Source organism: Mustela lutreola, chromosome 11, assembly GCF_030435805.1.
Source record: "Mustela lutreola isolate mMusLut2 chromosome 11, mMusLut2.pri, whole genome shotgun sequence".
NCBI classification, from domain to species: Eukaryota; Metazoa; Chordata; class Mammalia; order Carnivora; family Mustelidae; genus Mustela; species Mustela lutreola.
The window spans coordinates 64,391,410-64,407,345 of record NC_081300.1 but is presented as its reverse complement, the minus strand read 5'-3'; the positions used below and the strand labels follow the sequence as shown (position 1 = coordinate 64,407,345).

At 48.3% G+C, this 15,936-nt stretch overlaps 2 protein-coding genes across 3 annotated transcripts; one reads left to right on the top strand and one right to left on the bottom strand.

The window, feature by feature from the left end:
• Positions 1-531: 531 nt before the first annotated feature.
• On the bottom strand, positions 532-2,094 carry LOC131811594 (cell division control protein 42 homolog). Its single transcript, XM_059140260.1, has one exon. It carries the CDS (start codon positions 1,991-1,993, stop codon positions 1,418-1,420), a length of 576 nt encoding a protein of 191 aa, XP_058996243.1. The 5' UTR covers positions 1,994-2,094; the 3' UTR covers positions 532-1,417.
• A 5,703-nt stretch (positions 2,095-7,797) lies between these two features.
• PRAME (PRAME nuclear receptor transcriptional regulator) lies at positions 7,798-15,030 on the top strand. Of its 2 annotated transcripts, XM_059139906.1 has the most exons (5): positions 7,798-7,884; positions 8,576-8,946; positions 11,969-12,271; positions 12,674-13,264; positions 14,149-15,030. In XM_059139906.1, exons 2-5 carry the CDS (start codon positions 8,837-8,839, stop codon positions 14,672-14,674), a joined length of 1,530 nt encoding a protein of 509 aa, XP_058995889.1. In that variant the 5' UTR covers positions 7,798-7,884; positions 8,576-8,836; the 3' UTR covers positions 14,675-15,030. The 2 variants fall into 2 exon arrangements, with proteins under 2 accessions (XP_058995889.1, XP_058995890.1); XM_059139907.1 differs by lacking the exons at positions 7,798-7,884; positions 8,576-8,946 and adding an exon at positions 8,965-10,001.
• Positions 15,031-15,936: the final 906 nt, after the last annotated feature.

The window sequence follows — 15,936 nt, the reverse complement described above, 5'->3', positions numbered from 1 at the left end:
GAGGAGCATAAGACATGTATAAATCTAGAGCAGGCACTCATAGGAGCCAACCAAGGTGGGCGTATGGTCATTTTGTGGTTTGAACAATAACTCGTGTTTTGTCTGTGTTCAGATATCACTGCAGTATGATCTTGTTTTGTCTTGATCCATCACTGACCTTGTATGACGCTGGTGTTCTGTGAAATTGTTTATGTTCTTGAGTGCTGCAGGGCTGGGCCAACTCCCAGCAGCCCAAGACCTGGCTGATAGGACCAGGCAGGGTCCCAGCTGTCAGGAGCTCACTCCCTTTCTCTTGCTCACATATATATCTAGGGGAAAAAAGGGGCATGAGGGTAGCTCAGTTGGTTAAGCATCTGACTCTTGATTTTGGCTCAGGTTATGATCTCAGGGTTATGAGATTGAGCCCTGAGTTAGGCTCAAGATTCTCTCTCTCCCTCTGCCCCTCCACCCCTGCTCAAGTGGGCTCTCTCCCTCTCTCTAAAAAAGGAAAAAGATAGTGGTTTTATGAGTATTTTAAATTTTTTTTTGACAGGGGGAAAAAAAGTTTTTTAATTACGTACTCAATCCATTTGGTGTATTTCAAAAGGTGCAATACTTTTCTTCATTTATCAGTGAAAGAAGTTAGAAATTAACTTCAAAAAAAAAAAAATCAGCACATGGCAAACAAATTTCCTTGAAAGTCACAGTCACATATATAGTGCATCCTAGAAAAGAGGAGGGGCAAGACAGGTTCCACCCACTTTCATGAGTTTCATCAAATACTGGACCTACTCAAGGGTGGAGAGAAAAGGCAACTTTCAAAAAGGAGTATGTTATTAAATGAGGCATTTACTATACTCCTTCCTAAGAGCACCAGGTGGGGAACAAGTTTTCTAAACTAGATCTAGGAAGTGGAATGTGGAATCAATCAGTCCTCCTCCCCTTAAGGGCTATCCAATGGTTAATGAATTTAAAAAACATAACTAAATAAAAACAAACCCCACACACACTCCTCGCACCCCACCCCACCCCCGCAAAAACAAAAACAAAAACAAAAAACCCTAAATGTCCCAGATCATTCTCCAGAGTGGATGGAGCCCGGGAGCAGCTTCAACAACCCAAATTAGTCTGTTACAGAGTCATCACAAGCATGCCTTGCTTTTAAACAAAAAAAAAAAAAAATTTTTTTGAAACAACAAAACAAAAACTAGTACTAATCACTTTTCTGACAATACACAATTACTCAAATTAACTAGTACTGAGAGGGGGAAGGGGACCATACCTACGGGCCTTGTCTCACACGAGTGCATGTGGGTTGGTGGAGGGCATTTGTCATTATTGCAAAAACGAATTTTAATCTTTAATCTTTAGTTTGATTTAACATTGCTTTTAGTATGATGCTGACACCAGCTGTGCGGAAAGGGCTCTGGAGACACGTTCATAGCAGCACACACCTGCGGCTCTTCTTCGGTTCGGGAGGCTCCAGGGCAGCCAATATTGCTTCGTCAAATACATTCTTTAGGCCTTTCTGTGTGAGTGCAGAACACTCCACATACTTGACCGCCTTCAGGTCACGGGCCAGCTTTTCAGCAGTCTCTGGAGTGATAGGCTTCTGTTTGTTCTTGGCAAGTTTCTCAATCGTAGAGGGGTCATCTCGGAGATCAATTTGGGTCCCAACAAGCAAGAAAGGAGTCTTTGGACAATGGTGAGTTATCTCAGGAACCCACTTTTCCTTCACATTTTCAAATGAGGATGGAGAGACGACTGAAAAACAGACTAGAAATACATCTGTTTGTGGATAACTCAGCGGTCGTAATCTGTCATAATCCTCTTGCCCTGCAGTATCAAAAAGTCCAAGAGTATATGGCTCTCCACCAATCATAACTGTGACTGCATAGTTGTCAAAAACAGTCGGTACATACTCAGATGGAAATTTGTTTGTTGTGTAGGATATCAGGAGACATGTTTTACCAACAGCACCATCACCCACAACAACACACTTAATTGTCTGCATTGCTGAAACAGTTTTGTATCCACTTAAAATACTTCAAAATTCAGTGATGACCTCAGCTTCTCCGCGGGGGCGTTGGCAGCATTGCGCGGGGTCTCCTCGGCTGCCGGACAGGGGCACCATGAGTATTTTAAATTTGCATCAAAGTTATTGTTATGCAGTGCCCAGCCAATCTGTCACTTTTTTTTTTTTTTTTAACTCTACCGTACGTGTAGAGATCTATGTTTACGGCTATCTAGTACTCCATTAACAGGATAACTGGGTCTCACCCATACCTATTACACTGGAACATCTGGGGGTTGAAGCCAGGCATCAATGTTTTTTAAAGATCCCTGGTGACTTCAAGACACCACGAAGTTTGGAAACCCCTGCCCTATGTAATACTTCTAGAAATCTTACTGCTTGTTAGAATCACATGGGAGTTTCTCTTAAAAATCTGATGCCTAAGAAATGGAACCATGGTCACATTCTAATTCTTTATCTGAGTGTTAGTCACACAGCAGAGTTCAGTTGGTGAGAGCCCATCAAGATGTACACTTGTTTTCCATTTGCTTGTCTGTAGGCGAAACTTCAGTATTTTCAGTATTTCAGTACTTAGAAATTTTCAGCATTGTTATTACCATGAAGGCGTGCTTTTGGCCTTTACCCTTTAGCCTTCTGGGAGCTGCCCATGTATATGTCTGTATGTTTCCATGAGATCCATTTTCTCTCTCTTGATTGTGGTTTTCTCATTTCCCAGACCTTAATCAACTGCCTTAAAAATTTATTGTCCCAGTTTATAATCTGGCATTTACAATTGTCTCTTTGATCTTTTTGGATGGAAAATTTTAGTTTGATATTCACTGACTTGCTTCCCCTTTGCTTAGTGCCATGCTCAAGCAGCACCTCCAGGTTACAGAAAAAAATGTTCGCCTGCAGATTACTCATTATCTTTATAGCTTTACTCTAATCCCCTTTGGGTTTCTTTCTTAATGCCGTGTGGTACAGAGTCTGTCTTAATTTTCCTCCCTACGGAGAACCAATTTTAACAATAGCATCAATTAATCATTTTCCTCCCACTGGTTTTCAGTTTTCTTGTTTTTGTTTTGCCTTATACACCAAGTGTATACTTGAAGTCTCTTTTCCAGCAGGTCTCTGAAACTTGAAGTCTCTTTTCCAACTCCCTGACCTTGATCATGTGCCAAGTTCATGCCACAGTTGGTGCCTGAAATCCCGAGGTACCTAGATTAGGAAAAGTGTCTGAAATTTAGTAAGTCCAGGGGAAATCAAAGACCTTAGTTCCCCCATCCCCCATATCTTGCTGGGCAGAGACTGATAGGCTTTGGACTAAAAATTGAGAGGAAAAGCTGCATTGGAACTTAAGGTCATGAGAAAATCAGTGTGGCAGGTAAAATGGCATGCTATTTACAACATCCACCTCAACTGGAAGAGGTGCATCTGAGAGGCTCCTGCTGGTGCTGAGTGGGGAGATCATTTAGAGTTTTTCCTTTTTTGTTTTGTTTTTTAAGATTTTATTTATTTGACAGAGAGGGAGAGAGTGCAGCAGAGGGAGAAGCAGACTCTCTGCTTCTCTTGTTGAGCAGGGAACCCTATTTGGGACGCGATCCCAGGACTCTGGGATTGTGATCTGAGCTGAAGGCAGACACTTAACCAGCTGAGCCACCCAGGCGTCCCTAATTTGGAGTTTCTTTTGGGAGAATCTAGAGATGTGAATGGCTCCTGCCAATAAAGGAGCATGTCCAGGCTGACAGGCTGGGGGAAGGAAGGGGAGATTGGCTCATGGAGCACTAGTGGAATGAGGTTTCGCTCACTGCCATTACCCTGGGAACTTCTCCTCTGTCCCCTGTGAAGACAGAATACATTACACCTGCAGACTATTGAAGTTGGATTTATTCTGGTGAAGGAGAGAGGTTTGGGGTTCTGGGTAAGAGCCAAGGTCAGAGGAGGGTGCCCAGCCTCAGCTGCTGCAAATTATTTTAGTTGAGGTTTTTTGGTTTATAAGAGGTAACCACGAGGATGCCCACAGAAGGAACATCTCTTGGGTTCTGCAGGGAGCTGGACAGGTACTCAAGAAGGGTGCTTCTATATCTTCACCCAAGGTGCTTCTTATCATCTAATGTTTAAACATTTTCTTTCTCCATGTCCTCAAAGGCCACAGTTGGGGCTCCAGTGAGCTCAGTGGGAAAGGGGATGTTCGCTTTGAAACAAAATGATTCAGAACCTCTAAGGCCATCAAGAAACCAAAATAAAACCCAGGGGTGATGGTTCTAACAGAGACACTCAGGCCTACAAAAAGGAGGGGTCCCTGACATAGGGAAGTAAGGAGTGTCCTGGTCCTGGTCCCAGATCCTGGGAGCAGCAGAGTCTGTGCAACCTAATTCTAGAAACCTAGAGGATGTAAGAACAGGTCTGAGAACTCACAGATGGGGGTACAGGTGCCCCTACTGTCATCTCTCCCCCACTGGGGGTGAGAGTGTAGCCTCCAGGCTAATCTCTCTGATCCCTGATTTCAGTCCTGCCTCAAGCCCAGGTCAAGGCCACAGCTGGGGTTAAGCTGGAAGAGAACATGAAAGCATCATCTTCACAAAAATGAATGAAAAAGTGAGTGATTCCTTTGTAATCTATTGACCACATCATTAAGAATGCCCAGAAGGGCACCTGGTGTCCTCATGATCCTCAATAGGTCACTGTAGGGTGGATCTGTGCACCCCTATTTCCAAGCCATTGTTCTATTTTGAAGCAGTCTTATCTCACGCAGAATCATCATCCAATGCATCTGAGGCACTGCCTACAAATATTTTTACTCTAAGAAGTACACAGGAATGGTTTACATTCAGGGTCTCAGAATGAACAATATGTGTAACACATCCTTAATGGACGTAAATGAAGTTAAAAAGAATGTTCCAGTAGGAGAAAACTATATGGGTCAGACAGGAGAAAAGGAAGGGTGTGTGTGGAACTTCCAGCAGGATTCTTGGGAGGAAAAAAGGTACAGCAAGCCCTTGACAGGGTGCCCGGCACTGGACAAAGGTCTTTTAAGAGGTAGTTACTTCTTTCAGGCGCCTGATGCCCTTAAAGGAAAAGGTTGAAAAGCTGCTCTCTCTACAAAACATGGTTCAGAGTAGGCCTGTTGCAGACCCTTGAGGACTCCACTGGGGAACCAAAATACAAGATAAAAGATGGGGACGTGTCTTCAAACTGCTCACTGGGCAGGGCCACCTTTGATTCTTACGCCAAGCGCTGGGACTTTGGCGGTGCGCAGAGACCCTTTTCTTAGGTTTAGAAGCACTTTCTGCCCAATTCCCAGAAGGACCCTCCCAGGGTCAAGACGCCTCCGTGGTCCTCCATGCCCCCTCCTCTGTCTCTCCAACAGGCCTGGGACCCTATCTCACTCAGCCCTCCAGGTTTCCAAGCCCCAATTGGTGATATGACCCGCAGACTGCAGTCCGAGGCTACTTCTCGGCCCTTCCCAGCACACTCGCCAACCAGGAGACAAGGGGTGAGCCGAGCAGGACCTAACCGCCACCGCACATGTGATCCCAAATGACAAAACGAGGTCCCGCCCACGTGAGCAGGATGAAGCGATCAGGCCCCAAGATCCCTTTAAGGGAGCAGGCCCCGCCCCATCTCCCAAGTTCCCCTTAGCAGGAAGCAGGCCCCACCCTGACCACGTGACCCATAGAAGGCGTGGGGAGCTGGGCCGGCCCTGCTTCTCCCGTGACCCAGCGTGAGGGGGAGGGGGCTCTGCCCACGTGACCTATGTGAGGCCGCCAACCCTCTTCTCAGCCCATGCCCCACGTGACTCAGGAAGCCTTCCGCGCCCATGTGACTCAGAAAGCTGCCCGCGCCTCAGGAAACTTCGAGAGATGCAGTTAGGCTCCGAGTATTGCCTTCCGGTCCTTTGAGAGTGCTTTCAATCCCCAGGTCGCCCTTTTCAGCTGCCTTGTAGGCTCTGGGGTCTGTGGGGCGTCAAAATGTGGAACAGGAGCCCAGGGCTCCCGCGCCAAGGAGGCCTCAGGAAGCCGGAAGGTGATGCTGCCTGGGCCCCGGGCTTCCTACGTTCTCCTGCGGTTGAGGTGGCTGCGCGGGATGCAGGACGCTTCCTGTGTCCTTTGCTTGATGGGGGATCTGGAGAGGTTCCAAAGGAAAGTCGAGTGGGCGGACTTCCAGGTGGGTGCAGACTTCTTATCCCAGGGCCAAGGTAGCAGTTCTTTCTTGCTGTAACCACTTGCGCTGCCTCTTACCCTTGACCAAAGAACGCCACGGGTTGGGGGGGGGGGGTGCCTTCCGGAGACTGCCCCCAACGCAATGGAACAGAGTGCACCCGAGAGGCCCAGTTTCCACCATTGGGACCTACAAGGGTGGGCTGACCCTGACACCTGGCCATGCCCTGCCTCTGGACGCAGCTCACCACCTGCTGGCATTAGGAGCCGTCACTGGTGGAAGGGGGTGGAGCTCAGGTAGCCCAGGCACAAGATGGCGGCCCCAAAGTTAGAGCTTGAACTGGTGGTGAATTGGGATAGGATGCCCACAGAAGGGAGTGCACTAGGCAGCGCACTAGGTGAATCATTTCGGAAAGCATGACCAGTTAGTAATTAGGAAAAGAGAACTATGGGATTGAATGAATGGCTAGTGCTAGGCTAGGTTGATGCCATAGGGAAGGATAAAGGCAGAGAGCCAATTGGCAATTGGAAGCCACGCTCAGGATCTCCTTGGTAGCAAACAAAGAGGCCTTCATCTTGGGGGGTGGAGGGGGAAGGATGTGGAGCTGGGGGGGGGAGGCGGGGGGCGGAGCTAAGGGTCTGGCTGGGATTTAATCTGCAGGGAAGTAGAGTTCCAAAGGAGGTTGAATTCCCAATCAGGGCAGGTCTGCTATACCAAAATCATCCTGGCTGGGAAGGAATGGCACCCTGGCCTATTGTTAGAGTTACCTGCATTGAAGACCCATGATCTGAAATTCACAGATTCTCCTTAACGCTCTGATAGGAAGTAAGTGAGCCAACCCACCCTATTAAAAACTAAAATATTGAGGTGCCTGGGTGGCTCAGTTATCTGGTTAAGCATCCCACTTTGTCTCCACCCTGGTCTTGATCTCAGGGTGGTGAATTCAGGCCCCATGCTGGGTGTGGAGCCTACCTGAAAAAAAAAAGGCCCCCCCTAAAAAAAAATCCCACTAAATCTTCTATTTGAATACATTGCAGGGGCATTTTCACTAAGACAAAATATGCTTTTCTTGCTGTCTTTCCCACTTTCCCTCCTGGCATGTAAGTGGGGCTTGTCCCAGCATAACACAGCAGGAGATGTGCTTAGGCTAAGAAGGGAGATAAAGGAACCACACCTTAAAGGACCACAAAAGTCTATGGCAAGGGGACTCAATATTTTCTCAAGGGAATTTATGCACGTTTACTCAGTATTTTAGTTACCTGATGGTGTGCAATAAGTAAGCCCCAAATTTTGCAGCCTAATTCATTATTTTTGTTCTTATCTCACATGGTTTCTGTGGCTTAGCTGGATAGTGCTGGCTCATTGGTGTGTCTGAGGACTGGGGCTGCAGTCATTTGAAGGTTCAGTTGGGCCTGGATACCCACTTTCAAGGCAGCTCCCTCACATGCCCAGTCAGTTTTTGACAAAAGCCCTTCATTACTTGCCACATGGGCCTTTCCATAAGGCCATTTGGGTGTCTCTGTGACACGAAAGCAAGTGATCCAGGGGGAAGCACAGTGGAAGTCACAGTGCCTTTTATGACCTAATTTTGGAAGTCACACACTGTAATTTCTACAGATGATCACAGGTCTGCTTTATTCAGTGCGGCGGGGGCCTTCACAAGGGCATGAATGGATACCAGGAGGCAAGAATCATTGTCATTTTGGGCAATTCTTTCTTACCACACATGGGTAAATGTAAACAAGGGGAACTGGAATATACTGGAATATACTGTTTGAGGAACAGACCAGGGAGAGGGGCAATATATAAATAAATTATGTATTGTTGGACATAGAGTCAGAGTCAATATTACTATCTGGATGTGCAAAACATAATTGTGCCCCACTGTTAGAATTGGGGGGGGGGGTGGCTCTAGAGAGCCAGATAATAAATAGAATTCTGGGTCAGGATCCAGCTCACAGTGGTAACCCTGTGTCATTGCCCAGTTTGCAAACACCTGATTGGAATAGAATATTTGGAAGTCAATGCAGCACCCAGATTGGGTCTTTTATCTGTGAGATAAGAACTATCGTGAAAGGAGAGGCCAAGTGGAGGTCGCTGTACCTGTTTCCATTCCTGGTCAAGATAGTTAACAGTATCACATGGTAGGAGGAATGACAGATAATTTTGTCATTCTTAAGGATGCAAAGGGCTGGAGTGGTGGACCTTGTCATATTTTCATTTAATTCAGCAGTCTGTCCCTGCAGAAAGCAGGTTTATCCTGGAAGTTGGCCAAGATTTTTGTAAAGTCACACAGATAGTAGCCCCAGCTGAAGCTGCTGCTCCAGATAGGCTTGCCTTGCTTGAGCCGGATTAATGAAATCTCGGGTATATGGTATACAAATGTTAAATGGCAAACGTGTTCATTTCTGTCCCTGTCAGGTACCATCTGCTTTCACATGGAACAGGTGAGAGTCTACGTTTAATTTTGCCCCAAGATTATGCCCTTCCTGCCTCTGTCAGGAAGAGAGATCTGGACAACCTACAACCGGGCATCCACAGAACATCACACCAGTTCACCACTCTGACTTGCATGCCATTCAAGCGAGATTAGTGAGAAATGGCTGGCATGTTGGAAGCCTTGATAAGAAACATGCATTGCATCCTTGGAGACGTGCCTTTGAAGATTCAGGGATCTGCTGCATGAGAAGAGCTTGGAGTGCCCCAGGACATGCTGGGTCATACCATCCAAAGGAAAAGATGAATTATCACAACTTGCACCTCCCGTGGCAAAGAAGGAAGCATGACACCTGGTAGGATTCTTCAGGTTTTAGAGACAACATATTCCATATCTTGGAACGCTTTTTTGGCCTGTATTCCAGACACAAAAGACTGCCCCATTTTTTTAAGGTGTATTGGAGAGTGCGCTTATGTACATGAGCAAGGGAATTGGGAGGGGCAGAGGGAGAAGCTGACTCCCCTCTAAGCATGGAGCCGGACACTGGGCTGGATCCTCGGACCTGGAGATCATGACCTGAGCTGAAGTTAGACACTTAACTGACTGAGCCACCAATGGGCCCAAAAAGACTGTGACTTCGAGTGTATCCCAGACTAGGAACGTTCTCCGCAGAGGAGCAAAGTCTAAGCTGACGTGAAAGCAGCCATTGTGCTTGGGCCACAAGATGGCGCCAATCTGAGGGGACTGGGGGTACCAGTGGTAGGAAAAGGTACCTTCTTAGGGGTCTGGAGCCAGGCCGCGAAGTCTGCAGAGGTGACTTGTGCTTATAAAGCAGTTCCTGTAGTGCTAGTGGGCCTGGCAGAGGGCCATCAGACACGACATGACCCTATGGCCAGAACTGCTTGTCATGAGGGAAGTTCTGTCAAACCCACGAAGTCATAAAGTTGGTTGGGTTCAGCCACCGTCCATTGTGAAGCGGAAGATCCTGCTGGGTTAGAAGCTGTAGCTGTACCTGAACACTTTATCCTCTTTGTGTCCAGCACCCAACTGGTAAGAAAAAGGAGCCCCCATCTTGGTGGGAGTAATTGACCCAGATTAGGAGAGATAGAGCTGCTTTTAAACCAGGGGATAGAGAGGAATAAATTTGACTCCCAAGGGATCCATTTAGGGGCTCAGTACTCCCTTGCCTCATTGTGCCACAGCCCTCTCTGCAAGAGGCACAGGGTGCAGGGGCTCAGACGCTTCGGAGATGGGGTGTGAGCCAGGCCACCTGGCATGCTAGCAAGGACAGCAGAGTGGTAGGGACCTTGAAGGGAATCTACAATGAATAATGAAGAAAAGATAAGATGAGGAGAATCGATGCATTGGAACCTAGGAGAAGGCCTTAAGAAAATCAGTGTGAAGCACTGTGTTTGGACTACAGAAGCTAAAACCTCACATTGAGTATGTGTTTATAGCATCTTTCTCCAGTATAGAGGGAAGTTGGTGAAGGTCCTTCAGGAGGGCGCAGCAGGGAGATGCTTAGGGGCTTCAGTGGGGAGAAGCTGGAGGTGTGAACGGCTTCTCCCAAGGAAAGCATTTGGCAGGAAGGCTGACAGGCTTAGGGGAGGGGAAGGGCGATTGAGAGCATGAGGAGTTTTCACTGCCTGAGTTCTGGGGAATCTCTTCTCTGTGTCTTGTGCAGATGTCAGTAGAATATACACCCCCCTTGAAGGGTTTGGTATTTGGACTTAATCTTAACCAAGTGAGAGGGTCATGAAGGAGGGGCAAGGGCAGAGACGCCTTGAGGGTCCCAGGCATGGTTTCTCTTGGAATGTTCCTTCAAAGAAGTGGGCCATTTCAGAAGCATGGGAGGAGGCTTTAGACATAGCTACTTCTGCAGCCAGGGCCCTGCCTCCTTCAGACGAGCTCTGCCTTCAGAACAATTAGTGGATTATGACAGGGGCCTGGTGCTGCCTACTGGGCCTCAGCTCTAAGCAGGTACCCCTTCTCATGCATACATAGGCGGAAAATGCTCAGTCGGGTCATAGTCCAGAGTTTTGATGGTTAAAATCATCATTTACCAAACCAGCTCTCTCACAGTCCCCTCGTTCCCTTGGGAAGAGCAGCCTGCTGTAGAGCAGGGCTGAGAGAGGCTCCAGGGAGTGGCAGAGCACAGTCAGGGTGGGAACTAGAGAGAGGTGGGGCCCAGGTGTGGATTGCTGACTGTGCTGGGGTGGAGGGAAATGCATATGTTCCGTATGTTTGTAGAGACTGCTACCACAGGGCTGGCCAAGCGCTCTGGCCCTTGCCCAGGGCCCTGCTTGTGGGTGTCATTCCTGAGGCCTTTGTGGGTTCTGCAATTGATTTCTGACTTCACCATCCACACAGGCTGAGGTTTTAGCTTCTGTAGTCCAAACACTGGTTCCTCTGATCCACCTTTTTCTAGATTCCAAAACTTGCCTTTTTCTTAAAGAGCAGGGGTGTCTAACTTCTCTCTGACCTGGTTTTAGCTCTTCCTTTCTTTCTTTTTTTTTTCTTCTTCTTCCTTTATTTCATTTGGGTTTTCAAGTGGCAGCTCAGAGCACTCATGTTCAGTCATCCAAGTGTAATCAGAGGTTCACTAATAGATTCTCCAGTGTGTCACTCCCCTTTTGTTCCTGGAAGAAATGCTCTGTGATTCTGCTTGGTTATGAGACACTGCTTCGTTCTGTTTAGTAGTAATTTATCCAGGACTGTTGTATCTACTTACACTTGGAATGGTGCTTTAATTTTCCTTTCTCTTACCTTTCTCTGACATTTTGGGTCAAATTTTTACTAGCACCATAAGAGGAGTTTTAGATCTTTCTGATTTTTTGAAAATAATTTTCTTGTCTCTGATTTGCATTGAAGCCTGGTGGATTGTGAGTAGGAATGCACTGTATAGAGCAGAAAGGAATCCATATCTGAACATGTGGAAAGTTGCCATTACCATTTTAGTAAGGCCTGCTTGCCAGAGAAGGCAAACAAAAGCTCAGGACCTGACCTCTTGCCACTGGACTAGGGAAAGAGATGGTTGTCCAGTCCTTAAAATCATGTTGGAGATAGTGGTGATCTTGGGGAAGGTTTGAGAAACTAACTTTGGAAAAATTTATGCTATGTGAAGCTCAGTAAGGAACAGAGATAAAGCCTAATTACTCTCCTTTCAGCAGCTGGGATCAGGGTAAGGGACACCGGTGCCACTAGCAGAGAGAGAGAGCGTGCTCCAGATTTAGAACTAGAAATGGTAGGGTGGAAGGAGGGTAGGGGACCTCCGGGGATCTCACTAAGAAGGGTGGTGGAGGCTGGGTTGTCCTGGCCCAAAAGAGGGAGGGCTGAGCACCATGAAAATACACTGAGGATTTTCCCTTACCTTGCAGCAGGTCAGTGGAGATGAGTGGACAAGACCCTCTCAGCCTCTTGGATCTTGCAGCACAAAGCCTCCTGAATGATGAGGACTCAGCTGTCCGTGCCCTGGAGAAGCTCCCTGTGGGCCTCTTCCCAACACTGTCCATGGCAGCTTTTGATGGGGGACACACAAAGACTGTGACAGCAATGGTGCAGGCCTGGCCCTTCCCCTGCCTCCGTCTTGGATCGTTAAGAGATCAGTCAATAACTCAAGACCTCTTGGAAGCTGTCCTAGATGGGCTGGAATTGGTTCCTACCAGTGCTGCTTGCCCCAGGTAACTGGAGAGACAGGGTGCTGATAGTGGCGCAGTGACTGAGGAAGTGGGAGTTGGATTCAGGGATGTGGGGCCCAGGCATGTGCCACCAGGTACAGTGTCAATCATTGGGAAGCCTTGAGCCATTGCTCAGGGTCCCTCTGAGAAGAGAGCCCTGGTGCAGTTCAGAGCCGATCACGCTGCTGAGGTGGTTAAGGGGGTGGCTAGGTTTCCGGGGGGTATCCCCGGAGTGTATAAAAAGGTGGGCACTGAGGAGGACCCTTTGAACGCATGGTGCAGGGCAGCAGGCAGGGCTGCTGGCTGGCCCAGCGGCCCTTCCCAGGGTTCACTGCTGCTGGTCTCCCAGCCCTGCTGTACTGGCCTGAAAGTCCCAGTCTCTACTATCCTTCTCATTCCCTGCAGGAGATCGAAGCTGAAGGTGCTGGATTTTACCCATGACTTTGAGCACTCCAACTGGGAGGAGTGCTCTGAGACGACTCCTGCCCCCTTTGTCATCACTCACATGCTGGAAGAGCCCGAGGCAGACCCGCTGGCGCCCAATTCCAAAGAACAACCTCCGCATCACCGAGAACCTGTGGAAATCCACACAGACCTTTTCCTCGGCGGTTTGTTCGGCTTCTTCCACCTGTCGGGGTTCCCCTCATACATACTGCAGAGAGTTGAGAAGAGCCATGGCTGTCTGCGCCTCCGCTGTCGGACCCTGGTCATCAACCAGGTGCCGTTGCGCAGCCTCGTCGAGATCCTGGGAATGCTGGAGCTGGAGACCATCCGAGAGGTGAGGCTTCATCACAGGAGCAGGTTCTGCTTCCGGTCGGACCTGATCCAGTTCTTCACCCATGTAGGGCAGATGAGCAACCTGGGCCACCTCATCATGAACGACATCCCCTGGGATTTCCCTGCAGACTGTTTCTCCTTGCTGAGTCCACTGGGCCACCTCCAGAAGCTCCATCTCATCTTTGGCTGTCTCTCAGGCCAGCTACAGAAGATGCTGAGGTGAGTGTGCGGCAAGTCCTCTGAAGGTACACAGGCCAGGGCTCCTGGACGCCGCTCTGGGCATTGCTGCATTGGAGCAGAGACAAGCCTGGGCTTCCCTTCTGTGAGTCCATAGAGTTGCTGCTGGACCCAGACTCCAGGGCGGTGGTCCTGGGCCAGCCAGGGGCTGGTGGCTGCTATAGAAGAGAAAGAGGCAGGTCTGAAATTGTCATCTCATCCACTCATTCATTCGCTTACTCCATTCATTCATTCATTCATGCGGTTGGTCTGTGCCAAGCAGTTAGCTAAGAATGGATATGCAACCTTGAAAAAAACCTGTCTAGAGTTTATGTAGAGAAGGTGAATAAGGATGGTAAGTTGTGAGAGGGTGGTGTTTGAGGGAGGAAACTGCCCCCCACAACATCTAAGCTGAGCTGATTTGGTGAACGGACTCTCCTCATAAATGTCTCTCAGATTTCTCTGTGGTATACCCTGGAATAGGCAGCTGTTCTCCTGGGGCACGGGTCTTTGAGTAAATAGAAGTATGGGGAACCTTCTACCGAGTAGAATCTAGGCCTTAGCATGAGTAGGAGTTATATCTAAATTTCATTAATTCTACATTTTATGGAGCATGAGTAATAACTGTGTCAAGGTGGCTTGTTAGGAAGCTTAGAGGGGTGCCTGACACCATACTCTGAAAATAGAGAGGTCCTGTGGGGAATGGAGAAATGTTTCACTCCATGCTCTGTGTTCTTAACTGCTGCGGAAGATGGCTCCCACCATTTGCAATCCAGACTGAGGTAGGCGTAGTGCAAATTTCTCAGGCCAGATTTCTGGATCTTTTCCAAATACATCTAGTGTACACTCCAATTTCCAAGCAGTAAATAGTGTTTGTCTCTCCACAGTGGCCTGCAAAAACCACTAGAGACACTGGTGATTAATGGATGTAGGCTTACTGAGAATGACATCACTTACTTATCCCAGAGCATTCATGCCACCCACCTGAAGGAGTTGGTCCTCTGTGGCAATAATCTATCCCAAATGGTTCCTGGGCCCCTTGAGGTTCTGCTGGGGGAGGTGTCAGGCACTCTGCAGCACCTGAACTTGAGAAGCTGCCGGTTGAAGGAAGCCCAGCTCCGAGCCCTGCTGCCTGCCCTGTGCTGCTGCTCTCGCCTCCGCTCTCTGGTGTTCTACGACAACGTCATCTCCACCTCAGGCATCATGAACGTGCTGCAGCGCTTAGCGGGGCTGAAGGAGCTGAAGCGTGTGCAGTACCCTGTCCCTGCTGAGTGTGTTGTGTACTTGGATGAATACAGGTGGGGGAACCTCAACAGAGTGGAGCTCGCCCGCGTGCATGCCAAGTTGCAGGAAATGTTGCAGGCACTACGGCGGGCGGACATGGAGTTGACGAACGCGACCTCAGTGGCCTGACTTATGAGAATGCACAGCTGACCTGATGGGAAAGAGGGGCAGCAGTGGATCCTGGAGCTGTGGCAGTGGATTTCCTGAGGATGGTGTGGCTTTGAAGAAAACTATGAAAACAAGATAAAACACGACAAACGCTGTGGTGGGGACTCCTATTTCTGGATCCAACTGGGGCTCCCTTACTCATTACATCGACAAGCACTGGTCAAAAATCGATCCTGGAGGTGCTGTTTTGGTGCTGGATATAAAAAGAGAGAGTCTCCCAGCACTTTTCCTTCTGGTCTGTTTACCCAGTTTCCCTTTCATTTTGCTTCAGCATTCCCACTTTGAACACCACGCAGTTGGGTGAGTTTCTTTTCAAAACACTTTTTTTAAAATAAGGTGGGATCACTGACATGTTCGTCAAGGGAATAGATGAATGTAGGTGCTCAGTACGTAGTTTTTTTCACCTCTTTGTTCAGATATTTGTCGACTTCCTGTTCAGAAGCTGCTCTTATTGAGGAAGAGTGTAAACATTCAAGGTGTCTGCTTTCAAAGAACTTAGCTTTGAAAGGGATGGGTACCACTAAACAGGTCACCAAACCCCTATGAAAGCTGCTTTCAGAGGAGTGCCATGAGAACAACAGGATACCAGTATGGCGAGGGGTTACCAGAGTCGGGGACTGGGATGGTTGAGCATATGTATTGGTCTCTCCTCAGCTCCTGACACAGAGCTTCTGAAAGCAGTGTCATTTCCTAAGTAACAACTCTAGAAGTATCCTTTGTCCCAACATTTGGCCTTTGACCCCCACCCCGACACAGGGCTCTTGAAACCCTTGTACATACATTCCTAAGTGAGAAGAATACTAGGATCATTTTTTGTTCTAATGACACACTTTAGGCTGGGCAATCAGATGGCTCCCAGGTGGGGCTGGTCCCCTGAAAGACCAAACCATGATTAGCTTGGAATTTTCAGCCCCTGCCTCATTTTCCAGAGGGGGAAGAGGGACTGGAAACGGGAGTGAGTTGATACACCTACATGAGGAAACCTCCATAAAACCCCAGTAGTAGGGGTATGGAGAGATGTACCCCAACACTGCAAGGACAGAAGCTCCTGCACTTGGATCCTCTCCCCCCAGACCTCACCATATGTATCTCTTCATCTGGCTCTTCATCCATCCTATTTATCATCTTTTCATAAACTGGTAATAGTAAGTGTTTCTGTGAGATCTGTGAGCCACTCCAGCAAATTAATCCAACTGGAGGGAGGGGGTCATGGGAGCGCCTCT

Coding starts and splice junctions, on each gene's coding strand:
- LOC131811594 (XM_059140260.1), bottom strand. CDS start 1,993: ATGCAGACAATTAAGTGTGTTGTTGTGGGTGATGGTGCTGTTGGTAAA.
- PRAME (XM_059139906.1), top strand. CDS start 8,837: ATGAGAAGAGCTTGGAGTGCCCCAGGACATGCTGGGTCATACCATCCA. Junction 8,947..11,968: donor AGAAGGAAGCATGACACCTG/GTAGGATTCTTC, acceptor CTTACCTTGCAG/CAGGTCAGTGGAGATGAGTG. Junction 12,272..12,673: donor ACCAGTGCTGCTTGCCCCAG/GTAACTGGAGAG, acceptor CATTCCCTGCAG/GAGATCGAAGCTGAAGGTGC.